The following is an 18406-nucleotide window of genomic DNA, read 5'->3' on the forward strand; positions in this document are numbered from 1 at the left end:
ATAGCCCCCCCTTCCGATAGTCCGGCTCTGCCCCAGGTGTCCCCTATTCAGCCGCTGCTGGTCAGTTTCAGCAGCAGCTGAATTGGGAAGCCTGCGGCAGAGCTGCTGGGGTGCTGCCGGGTTGGTCCAGTAGTGCCGCCCCTTGGCGCTGCGAGATCAACCCGGCAGCACCTCAGCTGCTGTTGGGGACGCCTGAGGCAGAGCAGCTGGGGTGCTGCCAGGTTGGTCCAGCAGCATCGCTCCTCAGCGCTACTGGACCAACCTGGCAGCACTGACCAGTGAAACTGAAACTGACCAGCGGCTGACTCCGGGAAGCCCGGAGCAGAGCAGCTCTGCCTCGGGCTTCCCGGAGTCAGCCACTGGTCAGTTTCCCAGCAGCAGCTAAATCAGGGACAGCTGGGGTGCTGCAGGGTTGGTCCCGCAGTGCCGAGGGGCAGCGCTACAGGACCTACCCGGCAGCACCCTAGCTGCTCTGCCCCCGGCTACCCCGATTCAGCCGCTGGTCAGATTCAGCAGCGGCTGAATCGGGGAAGCAGGAGCAGAGCAGCTCCAATGGCCCAGCTGCTCGGAGCACTTCCGGGTTCCTGATGGTGCCAGACGATCAGGAGTGCTGGACCATCAGATGCCGGATCAATAGAGTTTTACAGGCAGTCCCCGGGTTACGTACAAGATAGGGACTGTAGGTTTGTTCTTAAGTTGAATCTGTATGTAAGTCGGAACTGGCGTCAGCCGCTCCTGAAACTGATCAGTTTCAACCGCGGCTGAATCTGGATGCCAGTTCTGACTTACATACAGATTCAACTTAAGAAACCCAGGCATCCCCAAGTCAGCTGCTGCTGAAACTGATCAGCGGCTGATTCCAGGAAGCCCGGGGCAGAGCAACTCTGCCTCGGGCTTCCTGTAGTCAGCCGCTGATCAGTTTCAGCAGCGGCTGACTTGGGGACGCCTGGGGCAGAGCAGCTGGGGTGCTGCTGGGTTGCTCCAGTAGCGTGGCTCCTCCGCGCTACTGGAGCAACCCAGCAGCACCCCAGCTGCTCTGCCCCAGGCGTCCTGATTCAGCCACTGCTGAAACTGACCAGCAGCGGCTGAATCAGGACGCCTGGGGCAGAGCAGCTGGGGTGCTGCCCGGTTGGTCTGGAGCAGCACTGCGGGACCAACCTGGCAGCCCCCAGCTGCTCTACCCCAGAGGTAGGCAAGAAAATCCTGGTCTGCTGGGGGGGGCACTAGCTGCACCCATCCCCCAGCAGACTAGGGAGATGGGGGTGCTCCGCGGCTTTGCTCTCCGTTTCCCTTGTCTGCAGGGAGATGGGGAGCAAAGCCTTGGAGCATGCCCGCAGCGGGACAGCCCGGGCGCGCTTGGGCTGTCCCGCTACGGGCCTGTTCTGCGGCTTTGCTCCTGTTCCCCTGGTCTGCTGGGGGGGTCCAGCAAAGCCGCTGGACCCCCCCAGCAGACCAGGGACACCCGAGCAAAGCCGCCACCTGGGCGGCTTTGCTTGTTTGCCCGGGAGCAAAGCCGGCCAGGCGGCGGCTTTGCTCCCGGGCAAACGAGCAAAGTCGCCCTGGTGGCGGCTTTGCTCGGGTGTCCCTGGTCTGCTGGGGGGGTCCAGCGGCTTTGCTGGACCCCCCCAGCAGACCAGGGAGACCGGGAGAAGCTTTTCTCGCCCCGGAGGACACGGGTGGCGACCCGCCGCCCGTGAGCTCCGGGGCGAGAAAAGCCCCGTTCGTAAGTGCGGATCCGACATAAGTCGGATCCGCGTAAGTCGGGGACTGCCTGTACTGTATTTTGACTTAAGCTACACAATTGACATAGCTCATAGATTTTAGGCCAGAAAGGACCACCTGTCTGACCTCCTGTGTAACAAAAACCATAGAACTTTCCCCCAAAAATTCCTGGAACCGATCTTTTAGATAAAGATCTGAAGTGGATTTAGAAATGCTCAGTGATGGAGAGTCCATCATAACTCTTGATAAATCCTTCCAATGGTTAGTTACTCTCCCTATTAAAAATATCCACCTAATTTCCCATCTGAATTTGTCTGCCTTCAACTTCCAGCCATTGGATTGTGTTATATACTAGACTGAAGAACCCATTATAAAATATTAGTTCCCCATGTAGATGCATGTAAGGTAGGTAGCCTACATTCTTTGCTCCTAGAAGTATACATTTACATTTGGCCTTATTAAAACACATATTTTTGTTGGAGCTCATCTTACTGTGAGATCCAGATAACTCTGTACTTGTGACCTCTCCTTTTCATTATTTGCCACTCCCTCGGTCTGTGTCATATAAAAATGTTATCATTGGTGATTTTACATATCGTTTCCAAGTCATTAATAAAAGTGTTCAACAGTATAGGACCAAGAGAACTCCACCAGAAACACATCCATTCAGTGATGATCCCCCTTTCACATTTTGAGACTTATTAGTTGACCTGATTTAATCCAGTGAATGTGGGCCATGCTAATCTTACATTGTTCTAGTTTTTTAAGCAAGTGTTTGTAGTTTAATATTGCATCCCTCCCCTGCTAGTTGCTAAAGAACCAATATGGCATTTCCTTTGCCTACAGGAGGGAACAAAGCAAAAGGATGGGGATTCTTGCCACATATCTCCTATATGAGGAAAGAGGGTACTTACCCTCTACTTTCTCTATCTCCCAGCAATAGTGGAGAGAAACCTCAGTCACCCCTCCCTTCCCCACATCCACCTCTCAGTTCTCCTGGAATGCCTTCCAGCTATGGGTCCTCACCCCATTTTTACCCATGAACACTCCAAAATAAATATTCAGGAAGGGTGAAAAGGTTAAAAATGCAAGAGAATCCCAAGTCACGTTTTATAACTTTAAATTTACAGAAGAGTAATCTCTCACAGATGCAAACAACCGCCTTCACTTACCACATCATTTTCTCAGGCTGAAAAATTATAGAAAAGCTATGCTGTGAATGATTCTGCCAATTTGTAAACAACCTGACTAAATAGATCAGGATGCCATCCAAGTCCAGCATCTGTTCTTCAATTATCAAAAAACCACAAAATAGATTCAGAACCCAACATGAAACCGAGGCAGCTTGGCTACTGCATTTCATACTGACAAACAGGACTCAAGCACTAAGGGTATGTCTACACTACCACCCTAGTTCGAACTACGGTGGTAATGTAGGCAACCGGAGTTGCAAATGAAGCCCGGGATTTGAATTTCCCGGGCTTCATTTGCATCTTGCCGGGCGCCACCATTTTTAAATGTCCTCTAGTGCGGACTCCGTGCCGCGCGGCTACACGTGGCACAGACTAGGTAGTTCGGACTAGGCTTCCTATTCCGAACTACCGTTACTCCTCGTGGAAAAACCAAACTGCTCCATTCAGAGAACAACAGGAAAAGATATATGTGTCAGGCCCTATCAAATTCACGGTACATTTTGGTAAATTTCAGTCATACGATTTTTAAAATAGTAAATTTAAGCTATTTAAATCTGGAATTTGATGGTGGTGTGAGTGTAGGGTCCTGACAAACAGAAGTTGTTGGGCGGGGTCGCAAGATTGTATGGGGCTTGTGGTACTGATACCCTTACTTCTACGCAGCTGCTGGCAGCAGCATTGCCATCAGAGCTGGGCTGCTGGAGTGTGCAGGCCAGGAATCCAGCTCTGAAGACAGAGCTACTGCCTACAGGATGCACAGAAGGGTGGCATGGTATGGATTGCCACCATTACTTCTGTGCTGCTGCCTGCACATCTAGGCCTTACTCAGCAGACACCATTCTCTGGCCACCCAGCTCTGAAAGCAGAAATACAGAGGTAAGGGTGACATGAATATGGTACTGCCACTCTTACTTCTGTGCTGCTGTTGGCAGGGCACTACCTTCAGAGTGGGGCACCCAGCCAACATTACAACCACTCTTCAGTTGCGCAGCTCTGAAGGCAGTAGAGAAATAAGGGTCTCTCCTGTGAAATCTGTATGGTATAGGGTAAAAGAACTCAAAGGGCATATTTCATGAGAGGACAGCAGATTTCATCTTCTGTGATGCCTTTTGCATGGTTGTGAATTTGGCAGGGCCCTATATATATATATATATATATATATATATATATATATATATATATATATATATATATATATGCTTATAGTGGAAACAAAGCAGATTTACCACCTGACATAAAAACTTTCCCATTAATTTGTTTACATTTCACAAGATTCATCATTTAATTAAAATCAAATTAAGTTGAAAACACTCACTGGAAAATGGCTTTGGAAAAGGAAGAAGGCGATTTATTTATACTGGGTGAGATTGTCCTTTCTGGTTATGGAGTAACCAGTCATAAATTGAGATGCTGAGTTGCATTTCACATTTAAAGTAAATATTAAACTGCTTGTGCATAAAAATAAACCATGCACTTCTTAAACTTACACGCTTATTCTTTCAGTACAGAATGAATTTTCTGAGAACTTACCAGTAAATCTATTAACTCATGAGTTAAAAATTAATTAAAGCCTGGGTCCTTTAAGAAATAGAGCACGTGTTAGTTTTCTTATCTCAAATGACCTCAATAACATAAAGGGGAAAAACCTTTTAAAATCAGTTTAATTTCATTGTGATCAAACACTAAGCACTGCGCCTTAATCATAATCTTACTGCATGATGTCACTACAGATTAGAGTTAAGGGTGTTTGTGCACCCTAACTACATTTCCATTCCTAACATGACTGAATTTATTTTAAGTACAGCCCTCATTCTGAATTTCCCGAGTTTGCAATGCTTAGTCATGAGACAATTATAACATCCTTGCAATGTTATTTATCTTTAAGTTACTGATGCATACTCTCAGCCTTCACTTATCCTAAATTTTTGTCTAGAAATATTTACAGGAAGTTCCACTGACTGCAGTGAATCTAAGTGCTCATTGATGGGAGTAAGGAGTCCATATTTTGACCTACAATGACATGAATTAATATTCCAACAGAGTACAGGAGGAGAAAGAATCTGAGATTCATAAAAGTTAAAAAGATATCTAGAAAATTAAGGAATGTTGACCAAATGTCTATGAAGAAATGTTGTCCAATAATGAATGACGCATGTTCAGTTAGTAATATATTAGAGGAGATTTGAGGAGATTAGTGTACTAATCATGCTTTATATTTATGATATGAGAGATAAATCACAGTGTGTCTGGGAGTGAATTATTAAGAATTATGCATTTATGGGTTGAGAGATAATTCCATATATGAAACAGCCCAGAGCATTCTCCCACAGCAGATATTTTATATCAAAGTTTACTCTGCAATACCAACATATGGCATTATTTACAAAGTGTGGCAAATATATTTTGGTTTCCAGTAGCTAAGGCAATGTATGCACATTTGTTTGATAGGGTGAGGCAATCATGAATGATGCTGATCAAAGCTGACCACATATAAACAGGAATTCATTGATCTGGACACAGTTTAGCTTGTATTTCAATTTGTCTTCTGAGTGTCCCATTAAAACCATTACTTATGTTTTTCCCCAAAGTCCGTTTTCCTCAAGAAAATATCCAAATGGTATTGCTCATTGTTTTCCACATACACTGTTCAAAGTAGATGGAGCAGAATGGAAAATAGTGAAAAAGGAGCATTTCTACTGTTAAGCATAAAAAGCAATTGACAGACTGATTCTCTGCTACTCTATCCCACTGCAACTGAAGAAAACATTAATCAGAAAAAGAAATAATTACTGTTCTGGTTCTTGGGTGCTGAGACACCATCTGTAATACTTTTCTCATTCCACATCTCCCTGAACACACTGATTCCATATGCTTTCTTTATGAAAATATTTTCATAATTTTGTATATATTTCATAGATTAGTCATATATTATTTTGTGTAGTCAATTGTAAGAAGTCTTTAGTTTCAGGATTTATGTCACTTACATGAGTCAGAGACCATAAGGTATAATCATTATTTTACATTTCTCATTCTAAAGCAAATGCAATGGTTTACCTTGTCATCGGGTAGGACATGCCAGATAGATATGGTCTTCTCCTCTGCCTCACTATTGATGGACAGATATGAAGGCTGGTAAATTTTTGTTGGTTCTAATATTAAAACCTTGGGAAGAAAATTAAAAGCCATTCAATGTTTATGACATTTTAAAAGCATTGTGATCAATTGAAAACATACCTAAAGTCCTAGCACATTAGAAATCACAAGGGGAAAAAGATAAAAAGTAAAATGATCTTACTAGCCTAAGGTCTGAAATTCAAGTTGAAATTTATATTTTCTATAACACACCTTTCTCATTATATATGTGATTACACAATACTCTGTTTTCAACAGGGTTCTGAGTACCTTCAATTTCCTCCTGCCAAGTATTGAGCAACCTCTGTAATATGGTTCCATGAGGAGTAATGGTAGTTCGAATTAGAAAGCCTAATTCGAACTACGTACTCCATGCCGCCTGTAGCCGCGGGCACGGAGTCCGAACTACCGGGGCTTTAAAAATGGCGGCGCCCGGCAAGATGCAAATGAAGCCCGGGATATTTAAATCCCGGGCTTCATTTGCAACTTCGGTTGCCTACATTAACCACCCTAGTTCGAACTAGGGTGGTAGTGTAGACATACCCCAATAGACAGAATTCAATGCAGCAAGATGTGATCTAACCTAACCACCTCATATGCTATTGTTCTGTACTACATCAAAAATACTTAGCCAAAAGTAGCTGATGGTGTATGTCTTTAGGGCCCTACCAAATTTATGGCCATGAAAAATTCATCACCTGTCAAGAAATCTGGTCTCCCCCCCCATGAAATCAGGCATTGTGTGTACATTTACCTTTTACGATACAGATTTCATGTAGGAGACCAATGCATCTCAAAATGGGAGTTACAACCCAAAAGAGGGCTGTGGGGTCAGGTCACAAGGGTATTGTAGAGGGAGTCATGGTATTGCTCCCATACTTCTGACCTGTCACCAGAGAACAGCGGCTGTAGGCCTAATACCCAGCTCTGAAGGCAGTACCCTGCCAACAGCAGCAAAGAATTAAGGGTGGCAATACCGTATCATGCCACCCTTACTTCTGCTCTGAAGTTTTCAGAATCGGGTCAGGACCCGTACAGCTGCAACACCATGAAATTTCAGATTCAAATATATGAAACCATGGTTAAATCCCATAACCATGAAATTGACCAAAATGGACAATGGATTTGGTAGGACCCAATCCATCTTACTTTATGCCTTTAAAGGAAAAGGCACAGATATGCATTTTCAGACCTGTGGTAAAGACTGATATTATTGTCTTTCTACACTTAAATCTGATTTATCAAAGCCTCAAAGCCTTTAAGTCTATATTTACTGCATGTAAGGCTTTCTAGTTCAGTCTGCAAATGTTTGCATTTAATTGGAGAAAAGGTAACTACATTTCTATTCATTTTAAATTTCTACTGTAAAATGTTTCCCCCAAAACAAGTAAAACATGTCAAGATAGAAAAAAGTCAAGTTAGAGAACAGCACAAATTAACTCTTGTACCTAAAACACTTGCCTCCATACCTCCTCCCCGCACACTGTAAAATCCGCATTTTTAGTGTGTTGTATTTTTTGCAAGTGATTTCTATACTTCACTTTTTAGGAAGAATTTTTATGCTACTTTTGTAAATAAACAAAGAACATATTGATTTCCAGCATTTGTAAACTGTATCTGAAGCAAAGTGATATCACAGGGCTCTGTATGACTAGACTGGAGAAGCAGGAATAAAGGCAACGTCCTTCAGTTCAGCATCGAGCTCTGGGGCAGGGCTACACGAAGTCAGGGTCGGATTACCCTCTCCTGTCCAAGTCTTGGAGACCATCGAGAATTCTCTTAGTTGTGTAAAAAAATGTAAACCCACCCAACTAGAAATTATTGGAAATTCCCAATGATTCAAGATCCACACTAGGTTTCAATAGTAGTTGGTGACTTTCTACAACTGTCAGCTGCCTGGAGGGGCCGGACCACCTCTTGGCCTGCTCCCAGACTAAGGGCTACTAGACAATGAATGAGCCCAGGTGGAGTGGACAGAGCAGCACAACTGCTGACTGGCTGATGCTTTAGCAGCCCTATTTATAAGCCTGGCTCCCACAGCACATCAGTGGCTGCTCTACCCCACAGCCTGCTGCAGCCCCTGTTCCGTACAGCTTCTGACATTCTGCCTTTGATTCCCTGGATTTGGGTTATGAATCTGATTGACCCTCCAGCTCTCACATTTGGCTTCTATCTCTCAAGTTCTGATCCTAATTTCACCTCTGGCCTCTGCCCATGGTTTACCCTCCAGTTTTGGCATTCGACTTCTGGTACTCTGGAGCTGACCTTCAACTCACCTTGGATTGCCCACCCTGTACCCAACTCTAAACACCAGGCTGAACTGTCATTTCAACCACTAGGCCTGAACCCCACAAATCAGTTGGCTATAGTGAGAAGAATCGCTCAGGTGCTTTGAAAATCCCACTAGGCACCTATTTGCCTTTAGGCACTTGAATACCTATAAAAATCTGGCCTTCAGCATCTTGGAATTGTCCCTTACAATTGTAAATAAATACATGTAGCAGAATGTTAGTATCTGTATTTTTCTACATATGGGTAACATTCTTATAAAGTGTGTCATGTCTTCCTCCAGTGTCCTGTCAGTGGATAACAGCTTGCTGAAGCTGCCAGTTTGTGTGTCAATTAGTAAAGGCCAATGCCTTGGTCCTGAAGATCCTAGATCCAGTCTCTATTGGCAATCTGTACTGAAGATTGTTACCGAGAAGTAGTTACAAATGAGTTTCATTTTTTTAACACTATGAATTATTTGTAAAGCTTTGACAAACATTTCCATAGTGCCTTTTCCTTTCTCCTCTTTTGTTGCCCTTTCTCCAGAGTATGCAATGCATAATCTGTTTTACTTGTTCATGTACATTTTTCAGACTGTAAGCAAGAAGAAGCATGTGATGGGTAACTGTAGGATAGTCCCATGAACCAGTATGGGCACAGCACATCACCTTTGGCTGCATTGTGTTACTGACCAGATCATCTCAATTTTAAGTTTTTAAAGAAAATTAGTGTTTTGCTGAGACAGTTCTGGAAAGCAGATCCTATTTTCAGAGTTCCATTATGTCATGTGATAAGTAAGAAGAAGAAAAGGATGTGGTTTCCCATGGGTATCCCTTATGAAGCCCAGAGTAATCTGCATATTTATTTTCTTGCTTTAAATTCCTCCAAACCCAGTCATGTCACAACCCTTTTTTGCAGAAAAAAAAGACAGAACAAGATTCCCTGCAGAGCCTCGCATTGTTGCTATCTACTGTCTAGAGCAGTGTTCTTGAGCACTGCCAAGTGTAGTTTTCCCTGGATTGACTGTACCACCTACACATCATGTTCAATCTCTAGCAGTCTGCAGAGTTGTATAAAACAGCCAATTTGCACTTCTTGGACATTTGGGTGACAACAACGGTTGCCATTTAGAAATAATAAAAAAGCAGCGTTTTCCGAAAGCAACCAGGTAGTTTGCACATCAAAGTGTCTAACATACAATTTTCCTTCATCTGTAGCATGCAGAAAACAGTGGTAGTGAAAGATCTTGGATCTTTGTATTGCATATATCCTCTAGCTCGGCATAAAGTAGCCTTTCAGCATAAAGCAAGTGGGCAACATTTTACTAGCAGGGTTCATTATTATTTTTCTAGGAGCGATCTGAATGCATGTAATGTAGTGTGGAGTCCTGTCTAATATTATAAACAGTATGATATTGGCTGTCTAGGCTAATTTATGGTCCCTAAAACAGTGTACAAATGGACATAATTAAATAAAAGAGATTGTTAGACAGATATGCAAAGTTTAATAATGTGTTGCTAACAACTGATATGACAGAGGAAGAAAAATCTATTTTCCTCAAGGAGTAATCCAATTAATTTGTCATTTGACACAGATTGGAATATTATACATAGCCTAAATTATAAAATTCTAGCTTGGCTTTTCCCTGGCTGTTTCCCTGGGGCCATGCAACCCATTGTCACAAAATATAATAAAGTAAAACCACTGCACTATGCTGATTAAATATATTTCTTCTGGGAGCATGGTTTATTGCCTGCCAAACTCTGAACAAGAGATATTTTTATTAGCCATGCCATGTGAAGAAAAGGAAATGAATACAATTAAAAGTTAAGAGAGATAGTTAATAAAACACACACTTACGGGAAATCTAACTACAGACACATCTGTCTTTGTGGTTTCAACTAGGAAGTCCATCCAGAAATTCACAAGTTCCTGTTTAGCAACATGGTGTTCTGGGTTCAATTTCTTAAAATGTTGATATATCAGAATAGTTTCTACGATAGACTTGAGGTACCTACAATCAGCAAAGCACATACAGACAGTAAATTTAATAGCGTTTGCAAATAATCATTTTTGTATCTCTAATCAGACTTTAAAAATTCAACAGCACAATACCAAGACAGTCAGTCAGAGTCTGATTCTCTAGGATTGCTTTTAATTAATAGATTCCTTGTTTTAGAACCAGATATCTATGTCAATGACATAATTAACCTGAAGCATTCCTCAATTCAGGGCCATCCTATCCTAAGCATGTCAGTTATCCTGAACTGTGATAGAGCTAAATCTCCCGTCCACTGACTAAGCTGAACCCACATCAAACTCATTTCAGCTGCGACTCACTTCCAACTGAAACAGTGGTAAATTTTCATTGCATTAACCTTCTATGTCATTGTGCCCTCTACATGGCATCTGCACTGACTGATTATTTAGTGCAGGTGTTTAAAATGTGATGCTTCTGGATTCAGGGCCTTCACATTAACATTGACATTTCCAAGCAGCCTTTCAACAACATTATGGAATAGACAACAGCTGTGCTGGAATACAGACTGTCTCTTCTAACTGTAGTCTATGTCTCTCTCTTTTTGTATTTTGCTTCGTAACACATACTTATTGAGCCTGACATATATTGATTTCTTCCACCAATAAACGGAAAACATATACATGTAATTTTATGATTATACCATTGCTGGTTGCATATCCACAAATGATCTGTATCTACCATTTTTACCCTTCTCCCAAAACTCCCACCCAAAGCTGTGTTACAAGCACTACAGCAACAGAATATGCATAGCCAAGGAAGACGGGCCATCTGTTGGATGGCCTTAAAGAAAATGTCACCACAGTTTAGGTATTATTTGGTTTTCTGTAAGGCAGTTTTTATTCTTCTGATAATGAAACATAAGGGACAATACGAGGGGCCCTTTGAGGGACAGTCCCATGCTGAGATGATGTGACGGTGTACCAAAATTGCTACACTAATACCCTTGAGAAGCAGGAAGTACCTGCTTCTCCCTGCACCTGGGCAGCTATGCTGGCTGGTATGATGGGGATTAGAGTATGTTGTGTAACTCCACTCATTCATCACTCTTGAATTAGCAGTGTGCTAGCCCTACGCAGTCATTGTGCTCTCTGAGCTGACAGGTCATAATATGTCTAGCCTCTGAACAAGGCCATAAAGGGGAGGAAGATGAAAAGATGAACCTTAACTCACTCTGTCCACTTGCATAGGGGAAAGACACAGCCTAACTAAATGTGTTAGTAATCACAGAAAGGATTTCTCTGAGATAAATTTCAATACAAGCTTATTGTTCTGACACCCTGAACAATTCTAGAAATTAGCCATTAAGGAAGTTGAGGAGAGGAAGTCAGCTGAAGGAAGAAGTCTCTTCAGGGAGTTGGAAGCATTGTTAGATCTTGCAGCTGTCTCAACTCTTGAAATTCCTTGATTTAATTTGCATTGCATATATATTTCTCTCATCTAGCAATAAGACTTCAATTCTCTGAACATTTATTCTTGAGCAGCACATTCATCAATTTTTTAAAGGCTACATACCCTTGTTGATGTGCGCAAGCAGCTTTCACTAGAGGAAAAGATAACTCGGGTATTTCTGAGGTTTTTTTAAAAAAATTATTAAGAGCAGTAAGTATGAAATGTGCTTAAAAGTCAAAACCACTGAAATGGAAGCCGGTGTGTGACAATTTCATTAAATTAACAGCTTTATTGACAAATGGAGGTGTTCAAAATATCATCTCTCACACATTCCCTTACCATCCCGGAGCCTTTAGCTTAAATAGCTTTTCCGAAGCCTGTATCACTCTTAGATGGTCGTTGGCCAGAACACTGGCTCCCAAGAAAAATCCAACTTCCCAATAACTCTGCAGCTTCTCCAAATTCCCTTTTTTACCAAGCAGGCTGCTGATCTTTACACCTGGAGTGACAAGAATACAATTTAACGGTTAGGGTGTTTTTGCTGGCCTGCACAGGGGTTAACAATTAACTGATCTGTAACTTTTTCACTACTGTATGTATGTCAAGGAAAACATATACATGAAGAAAATAGAGTGCTAAACATCATATGGATTTCTACTTTGGGACAGGCATGAAAGGCATTAACAGAAAAGCAGTACAACAAACTACTCCCCCCCTCACACACATACCTCTCCTATCCCCAAACACTCTCACAGAAGCCAAGCTCCTTTGAACACTGATGGACAATTACTAAAAAATAATGCAGCACCCTGATAAGAGACTATCTGTAAAACAAAGGAATCATTACAGTGGAGCTTTATTTAAAGCAATTTAGACTTTCCATGGTGATTACTCAGATGGAAATTATACTTACCATATTGTTTTTAAACCCTTCAAAGCATCATAAGTATTAAAGGTACCTCTCCCCCACCCCACCTTTCCATAGATCCCTCAGAATAGGAACATCAGGATGTCACTGTAGGGATAAGGCCATAGCTGGATTGTCTACATCCCTGCATGGACCTAATCTGTAAAGGTAAATTTGGGGCCTTAAAACATATAATGTAACTTTTAAAACTGCACCTATCATGGGGTTTTTTTTAGTTACAAGCCTCAAGTTTGAAGCCCCAAATTACCTTTATAGACAAGGTCCTATGCAGGGTGAAGTGGGGGTTCTTCCTGCAGTAAGCATCTTTTGTTTGGCAGTGAGGCCCACCCCAAGAAAAGACATCCATTAATACTGATGTGGTCCCTTCTCCAAAGACTAGAGATTGTGGGAGAGCCTTCAGTTTACCTGGACCTGTTAACTCACATCAAACCTACAAATTGCATTGTTATCATTGGATTTTACCTCCTGTTAGTCTATCTATATATTTTAGAAATGTGCAACTGTCTGTCTGTCTGTGAGTCTGTTCAAGATTGCCTCCTAAATGGTATGAGCTACGACAACTAAATTTGGAATGCAGGGGAGATCTATACTGCAGAGTGTCCACTGGGGACAGCCATGCCATCAAAGGAGTGGCAAACTGGGCAGGGGCTCGCTACCCTGCCTGCCACCAGACGGGGTAAGTGGGGCTCTCCTGTCTGAGAGTAAGGATGTTAAATTTAGATTAATCAACTAATTGAATAGTCGATGTAGTTTGTATCAACTATTCAATTAGTCGATAATAGCACCTATACCGTTGAATTGTAGCAAGAGCCCTGCTGGCTCTTGCTACATTTCAAAGGCAGAAGCACTGCAGGGAGCCTGGGGTGAGCTGGGGACCAGGAGGTGGGAGGGGACGAAAGCTCCTAGTGGGCCCCCCATCCCGAAGAGCTTACAACATAACATTTTTTATTTCATCTTGTGGACCTAGTTCAGTATTCATTGTGCAAGAAAGCAGATTAAAATGGGACTTTTCTTGTATGGAGTATCTAAAAAGGCCCTATATTAGCTCCACATGGGTTCCAGGTATCAAAGAATGGACTGTTTCCGCAGCACAGAAAAGGGGAAAAAAAGGATCTCCTTCAAGGTTCCAAACTAAATAGATTCAGTGGCTTCCTGAGATGCTGGACTCTCTTCCAGAATGATGTTCATCACTTGAATTTACATTATTTCTATTGATCTGCTCCAAAGCCCACTGAAATCAATAGAATAACTCCCACTGATGCTGGATTTCACTCTAATGGCAGGGGGCGTAGAAGTTATTATAGTAAAAAGCTGAAAGCGGATCACAAGTGGCCTCCTACTGTTATGATTTACTGTTCTCTGCCTACACTTATTACTACATAATTAAACTGTGATAACTTGGATATTTCAGAAGTGAAATGTGATGTTTCTCTGAGGCAGTACATTATTCAGGTTGGAACTCTCTGAACGGGATTCTCTGGTCTGGCAGATCAAGAGTGACTACAGGGCTCTGGGTGTATGGGTGAAGGAGTTTTAAGTGCAGGTGGTATTCTTTTCAGTCCTTCCTGTCAAAGGTAGGAGCCCAGGCAGAGACAGGTGCATACTGGAGGTGAATGCCTGGCTGCGAAGATGGTGTTGCCAGGAGGGATTTGGTTTCCTTGACCACGGGATGCTGTTCCAAAAAGGGCGGCTAAGCAGGGATGTCATCCACCTTTCAAGGAAGTGGAAGCTTGTATTTGGATACAGACTGGCTAACCTAGCGAGGAGGGCTTTAAACTAGGTTCGACGGGGACAGGTGACCAAAGTTCACAGGTAAGTGAAAAACGTGGAGACCTGGGAGATGGGTCAGAAACAGGAGGGAGCATGGGCTAGAACAGCAGAGATAAAGGAGGGACAAGGCAGAATCGGAGGGCAAAATCAAATCAATATCTTAGATACCTGTATACAAATGCAAGGAGTATGGGAAATAAGCAGGAAGAACTTGACGTGCTAATAAACAAACAACTAGGACATCGTTGGTATCACAGAGACTTGGTGGAATAATATACATGTTTGGAATACTGGTATAGAAGGATACAGTTGCTCAGGAAGGCTAGGTAGGGGAAAAAGGGAGGAGGTGTTGCCTTATATATGAAAAATGTATACACTTGGACTGAGATGGAGATGGACGTAGGAGACGGACTTGTTGAGAGTCTGAGTTAGAGTTTAAAAGGGGTAAAAAAATAAGGGCGATGTCATGCTAGGGGTCTACTACAGACCACCTACCCAGGCAGAAGAGGTGGATGAGGCTTTTTTCAAACTCACAAAATCATCCAAGGCACAGGTTTTGGTGGTGATGGGGGACTTCAACTATCCAGACTATCCATAGTTTCTTGAAGTATGTTGAGAAACTAACGCAGCAGGGCATAGATTATCCAATAAGTGCAGAAGGCTGAGAAAGCTACTGGGGGGGAAGCTGTTCTAGATTTGATTTTAACAAATAATGAGGAACTGTTGAAAATGTTGAAGTGGAAGACAGCTTGGGTGAAAGTAATCATGAAATCATAGTGTTCATGATTCTAAGAAATGGTAGAAGCGAGAACAGCAAAACAGAGACAATGGATTTCAGGAAGGCAGATTTTAGTCAATTCAGAGAGATCACAGGTAAGGTCCCATGGGAAGCAAGACTAAGAGGAAAAACAACTGAAGAGAGTTGGCAGTTTTTCAAAGGGACTTTATTAAGGGTCCAAAAGCAAACTATTCTACTGCGTAGTAAAGATAGAAAATATGGTAAGAGACCCTTTGGCTTAATCAGGAGATCTTCCGTGATCTAAAAATAAAAAAGGAGAAGTATAAAAAGTGGAAACTAGGTCAAATTACAAATGATAAATAATAAGCAAACAATGCAAGTATGCAGGGGCAAGATTAGAAAGGCAAAGACACACAGTGGGCTCAATCTAGATAGGGACATAAAGGGAAACAAGAAAACATTCTACACATATATTAGAAGCAAGAGGAAGACCTAGGATAGGGTAGGCCCATTGCTCAGTGAAGAGGGAGAAACAACAACAGGAAACTTGGAAATGGCAGAGGTTCTTAATGACTTCTTTGTTTTGGTCTTCATCAAGAAGTCTGATGATGAAGGAATGCCTAACACAATGAATGCTAGTGGAAATGGGGTAGGTTTAGAAGTTAAAATAAAAAAAGAACAAGTTAACAATTATGTAGAAGAGTTAAACCTCTTCAAGTCAGCAGAGCCTGATGAAATGCATCCTAGAATACTTAAGGAGCGGATAGAGGAGGAATCTGAGCCCTAAGCAATCATCTTTGAAAAGTCAGGGAAGTCAGGAGAGATTCCAGAAGACTGGAAAAGGGCAAGTATAGTGCCCATCTATAAAAAGGAAAATAAGAACCACCCAGGAAACTACAGACTAGTCAGCTTAACTTCCGTGCCAGGGAAGATAATGGAGCAAGTAATCAAGGAATTAATCTGCAAACAACTGGAAAAAAATAAGGTGACAGGTAAGCCAGCATGGATCTGTAAAGAACAAATCATGTCAAACCAAACTGATAGCTTTCTTTGACAGAATAACAAGTCTTGTGGATAAGGGAGAAGCGGTAGATGTGGTATACCTAGACTTTAGTAAAGCATTTGATAAGGTCTCACGTGACCCTCTTATTAATACACTAGGGAAATACAACCTACATGGAGCTTCTATAAGGTGGGTGCATAACTGGCTGGATAAATGTTCTCAGGCTACATCTACACCGTGTGTTTTTTGCAGAAGAGGAAATGCAAAATCATTTGCATATCTTGTGCTTCCATTTGTATATCTTCTTCCCATCCTTTTTGCAGAAGAGGTTTTTGCGATGAAAAGCCCTGTATAGATGAGGCCATTTGTTGGAAAAAAAACCCTTTTGCACAAGCGTCCTTATTCCTCAAAAAATGAGGTTTACAGGCTCTTGCGCAGAAGGGTTTTTTTTCCCGACAAATGGACCCATCAACACAGGTCTTTTTATCACAAAAACCTCTTCTACAAAAAGGATCGGAAGAAGATTTGCAAATAAGAGCACAAGATAGGCAAATCAGCATTTCATTTGCATTTCATCTCCCGCAAAAAACGTACAGTGTAGACGTAGCCTCAGAGAGTAGTTATTAACGATTCACAATCCTGCTTGAAGGGCATAACAAGTGGGGTTCCACAGCAGTCTATTTTGGGACCGGTTTTGTTCAATATCTTCATCAATGATTTAGAAATTGATGTAGAGAGTACGATTATTAAGTTTGCAGATGATGCAATCCCTCCCAGATTGGTAACTGCTTTGGAGGATAAAGTCATAATTCAAAATGACAAACTGGAGAAATGGTCTGAGGTATATAGGATGAAGTTTAATAAGAACAAATGCAAAGTACTCCACTTAAGAAGGAACAATCAGTTTCACATATACAGAATGGGAAGTGATTGTCTAGGAAGGCGTACTGGGATCTAGGGGTCATAATGGACCACAAGCTAAATTGAGTCCCTTCTATTTCTAGTATTCTATGATTCCCTATAATAGTGGGGAAGGGAGAAAGAGAGATCATGGATTTGATTTGCTTGTGAATCAGCAAGCTGTAATTACCAACTTTCCGTAGCTCAAAAGAAGTATCAAACTGGTGTCCAGCTGCCAGCAGGAGTACTGCATAATTAATTCCTGATTGCAGGGTTGGCTCTGACTCAAATGCCTTCTTGAACCTAGAAAAAACAAATACAAAAGTTTATTTTCTAAATAATGCAATCTAAGAAGGAGATGATTATACTTTTAGGCACTGTAGTACTTTGCTTCTGTTTACACAATTAGAACCATTCATGCAAGTAAAAATATTACACTGTTCTCCTCTCATGCTTCCTGGTTACTTTTAGAAGTCCAAAATTTGCATATCCTCCTTCCATTTCTCTCTCTCACACATACTCTCCTCCCCCTCTCCTCCTGAAACCCTCCTCCAATTTTAAGGCTTGTATTTAAAAATGCACAAGCTGTTGAATTCTGCTTGCTGAACTTGCCGCTTAATCTACAGAGAGCAGCCTAGAGCGCTAATGAGAACAGCAAATAGCCCCTGAAAGTCAAGACGACTGATGAAGACTTAATTTGTCTTGTACTTTGATCTGACCTCTTCTTTTTTTTTCTTGCACTGTGAGGCTGAATAAAATGAGGAAGGAAATATATGCTCGCAAAACGTTCAGTCTGAGCAAAATGCAAACAAGAAATCCTCCCACTAGTCCCAATGTCATATAATATAGAATGAATAGCTGGGTTTGCATAAAGCTTTTCACACTCAGGCCTTTCTCTTCCATTTTACTTAGTGGTACAGCTGCTTTGACATTTGGAATCCTTATTTCTCTACTGATCTTTTGCGCTACCTTCATCATGCAACAGTCAGGAAAAGAGAAATAAAACACTGATGAAATAATTATCAAAAAGGGAACAAAACTTTTGTTGTTGTTCCAAATTTACAGAAGCCTGTTGGAAACTTCAATTCTGGACTTCTAAATGGTATTTAATCTCTTCTACACAGCACTGTCTACATATGCCTAAATTTGAGAGTTGCTGTGTATCTGTTTAAAACGCAGAGACACCCATACAAATAAACAGAATATAAGCACACAGACAAAGGAAATATAAATTAATCTGTGCAAAGTGTCTGTCTAGACCAGTGCACCTACCTACCATCTAATACGGGGGTGGGAAATAATTTTTGATGGGGTGCCACTC

The 18406-nt window shown here is 41.9% G+C and overlaps 1 protein-coding gene across 3 annotated transcripts in view; it reads right to left on the minus strand.

The window, feature by feature from the left end:
- Positions 1–18406, minus strand: part of MAP3K5 (mitogen-activated protein kinase kinase kinase 5) — a 155954-nt gene that overhangs the window by 50910 nt on the left and 86638 nt on the right. For all 3 annotated transcript variants that reach the window (XM_075924257.2, XM_014580354.4, XM_075924258.2), the window contains exons 8-11: positions 17276–17388; positions 12085–12244; positions 10176–10329; positions 5970–6077 (exon numbers count right to left, since the gene is read on the minus strand). In XM_075924257.2, the coding sequence (XP_075780372.2) occupies positions 5970–6077; positions 10176–10329; positions 12085–12244; positions 17276–17388 (535 nt within the window). The remainder of the gene's footprint in view (positions 1–5969; positions 6078–10175; positions 10330–12084; positions 12245–17275; positions 17389–18406) is intronic.

Source organism: Pelodiscus sinensis, chromosome 3 (genome assembly GCF_052426305.1).
Source record: "Pelodiscus sinensis isolate ZL-2025 chromosome 3, ASM5242630v1, whole genome shotgun sequence".
In the NCBI taxonomy this organism is placed as follows: Eukaryota; Metazoa; Chordata; order Testudines; family Trionychidae; genus Pelodiscus; species Pelodiscus sinensis.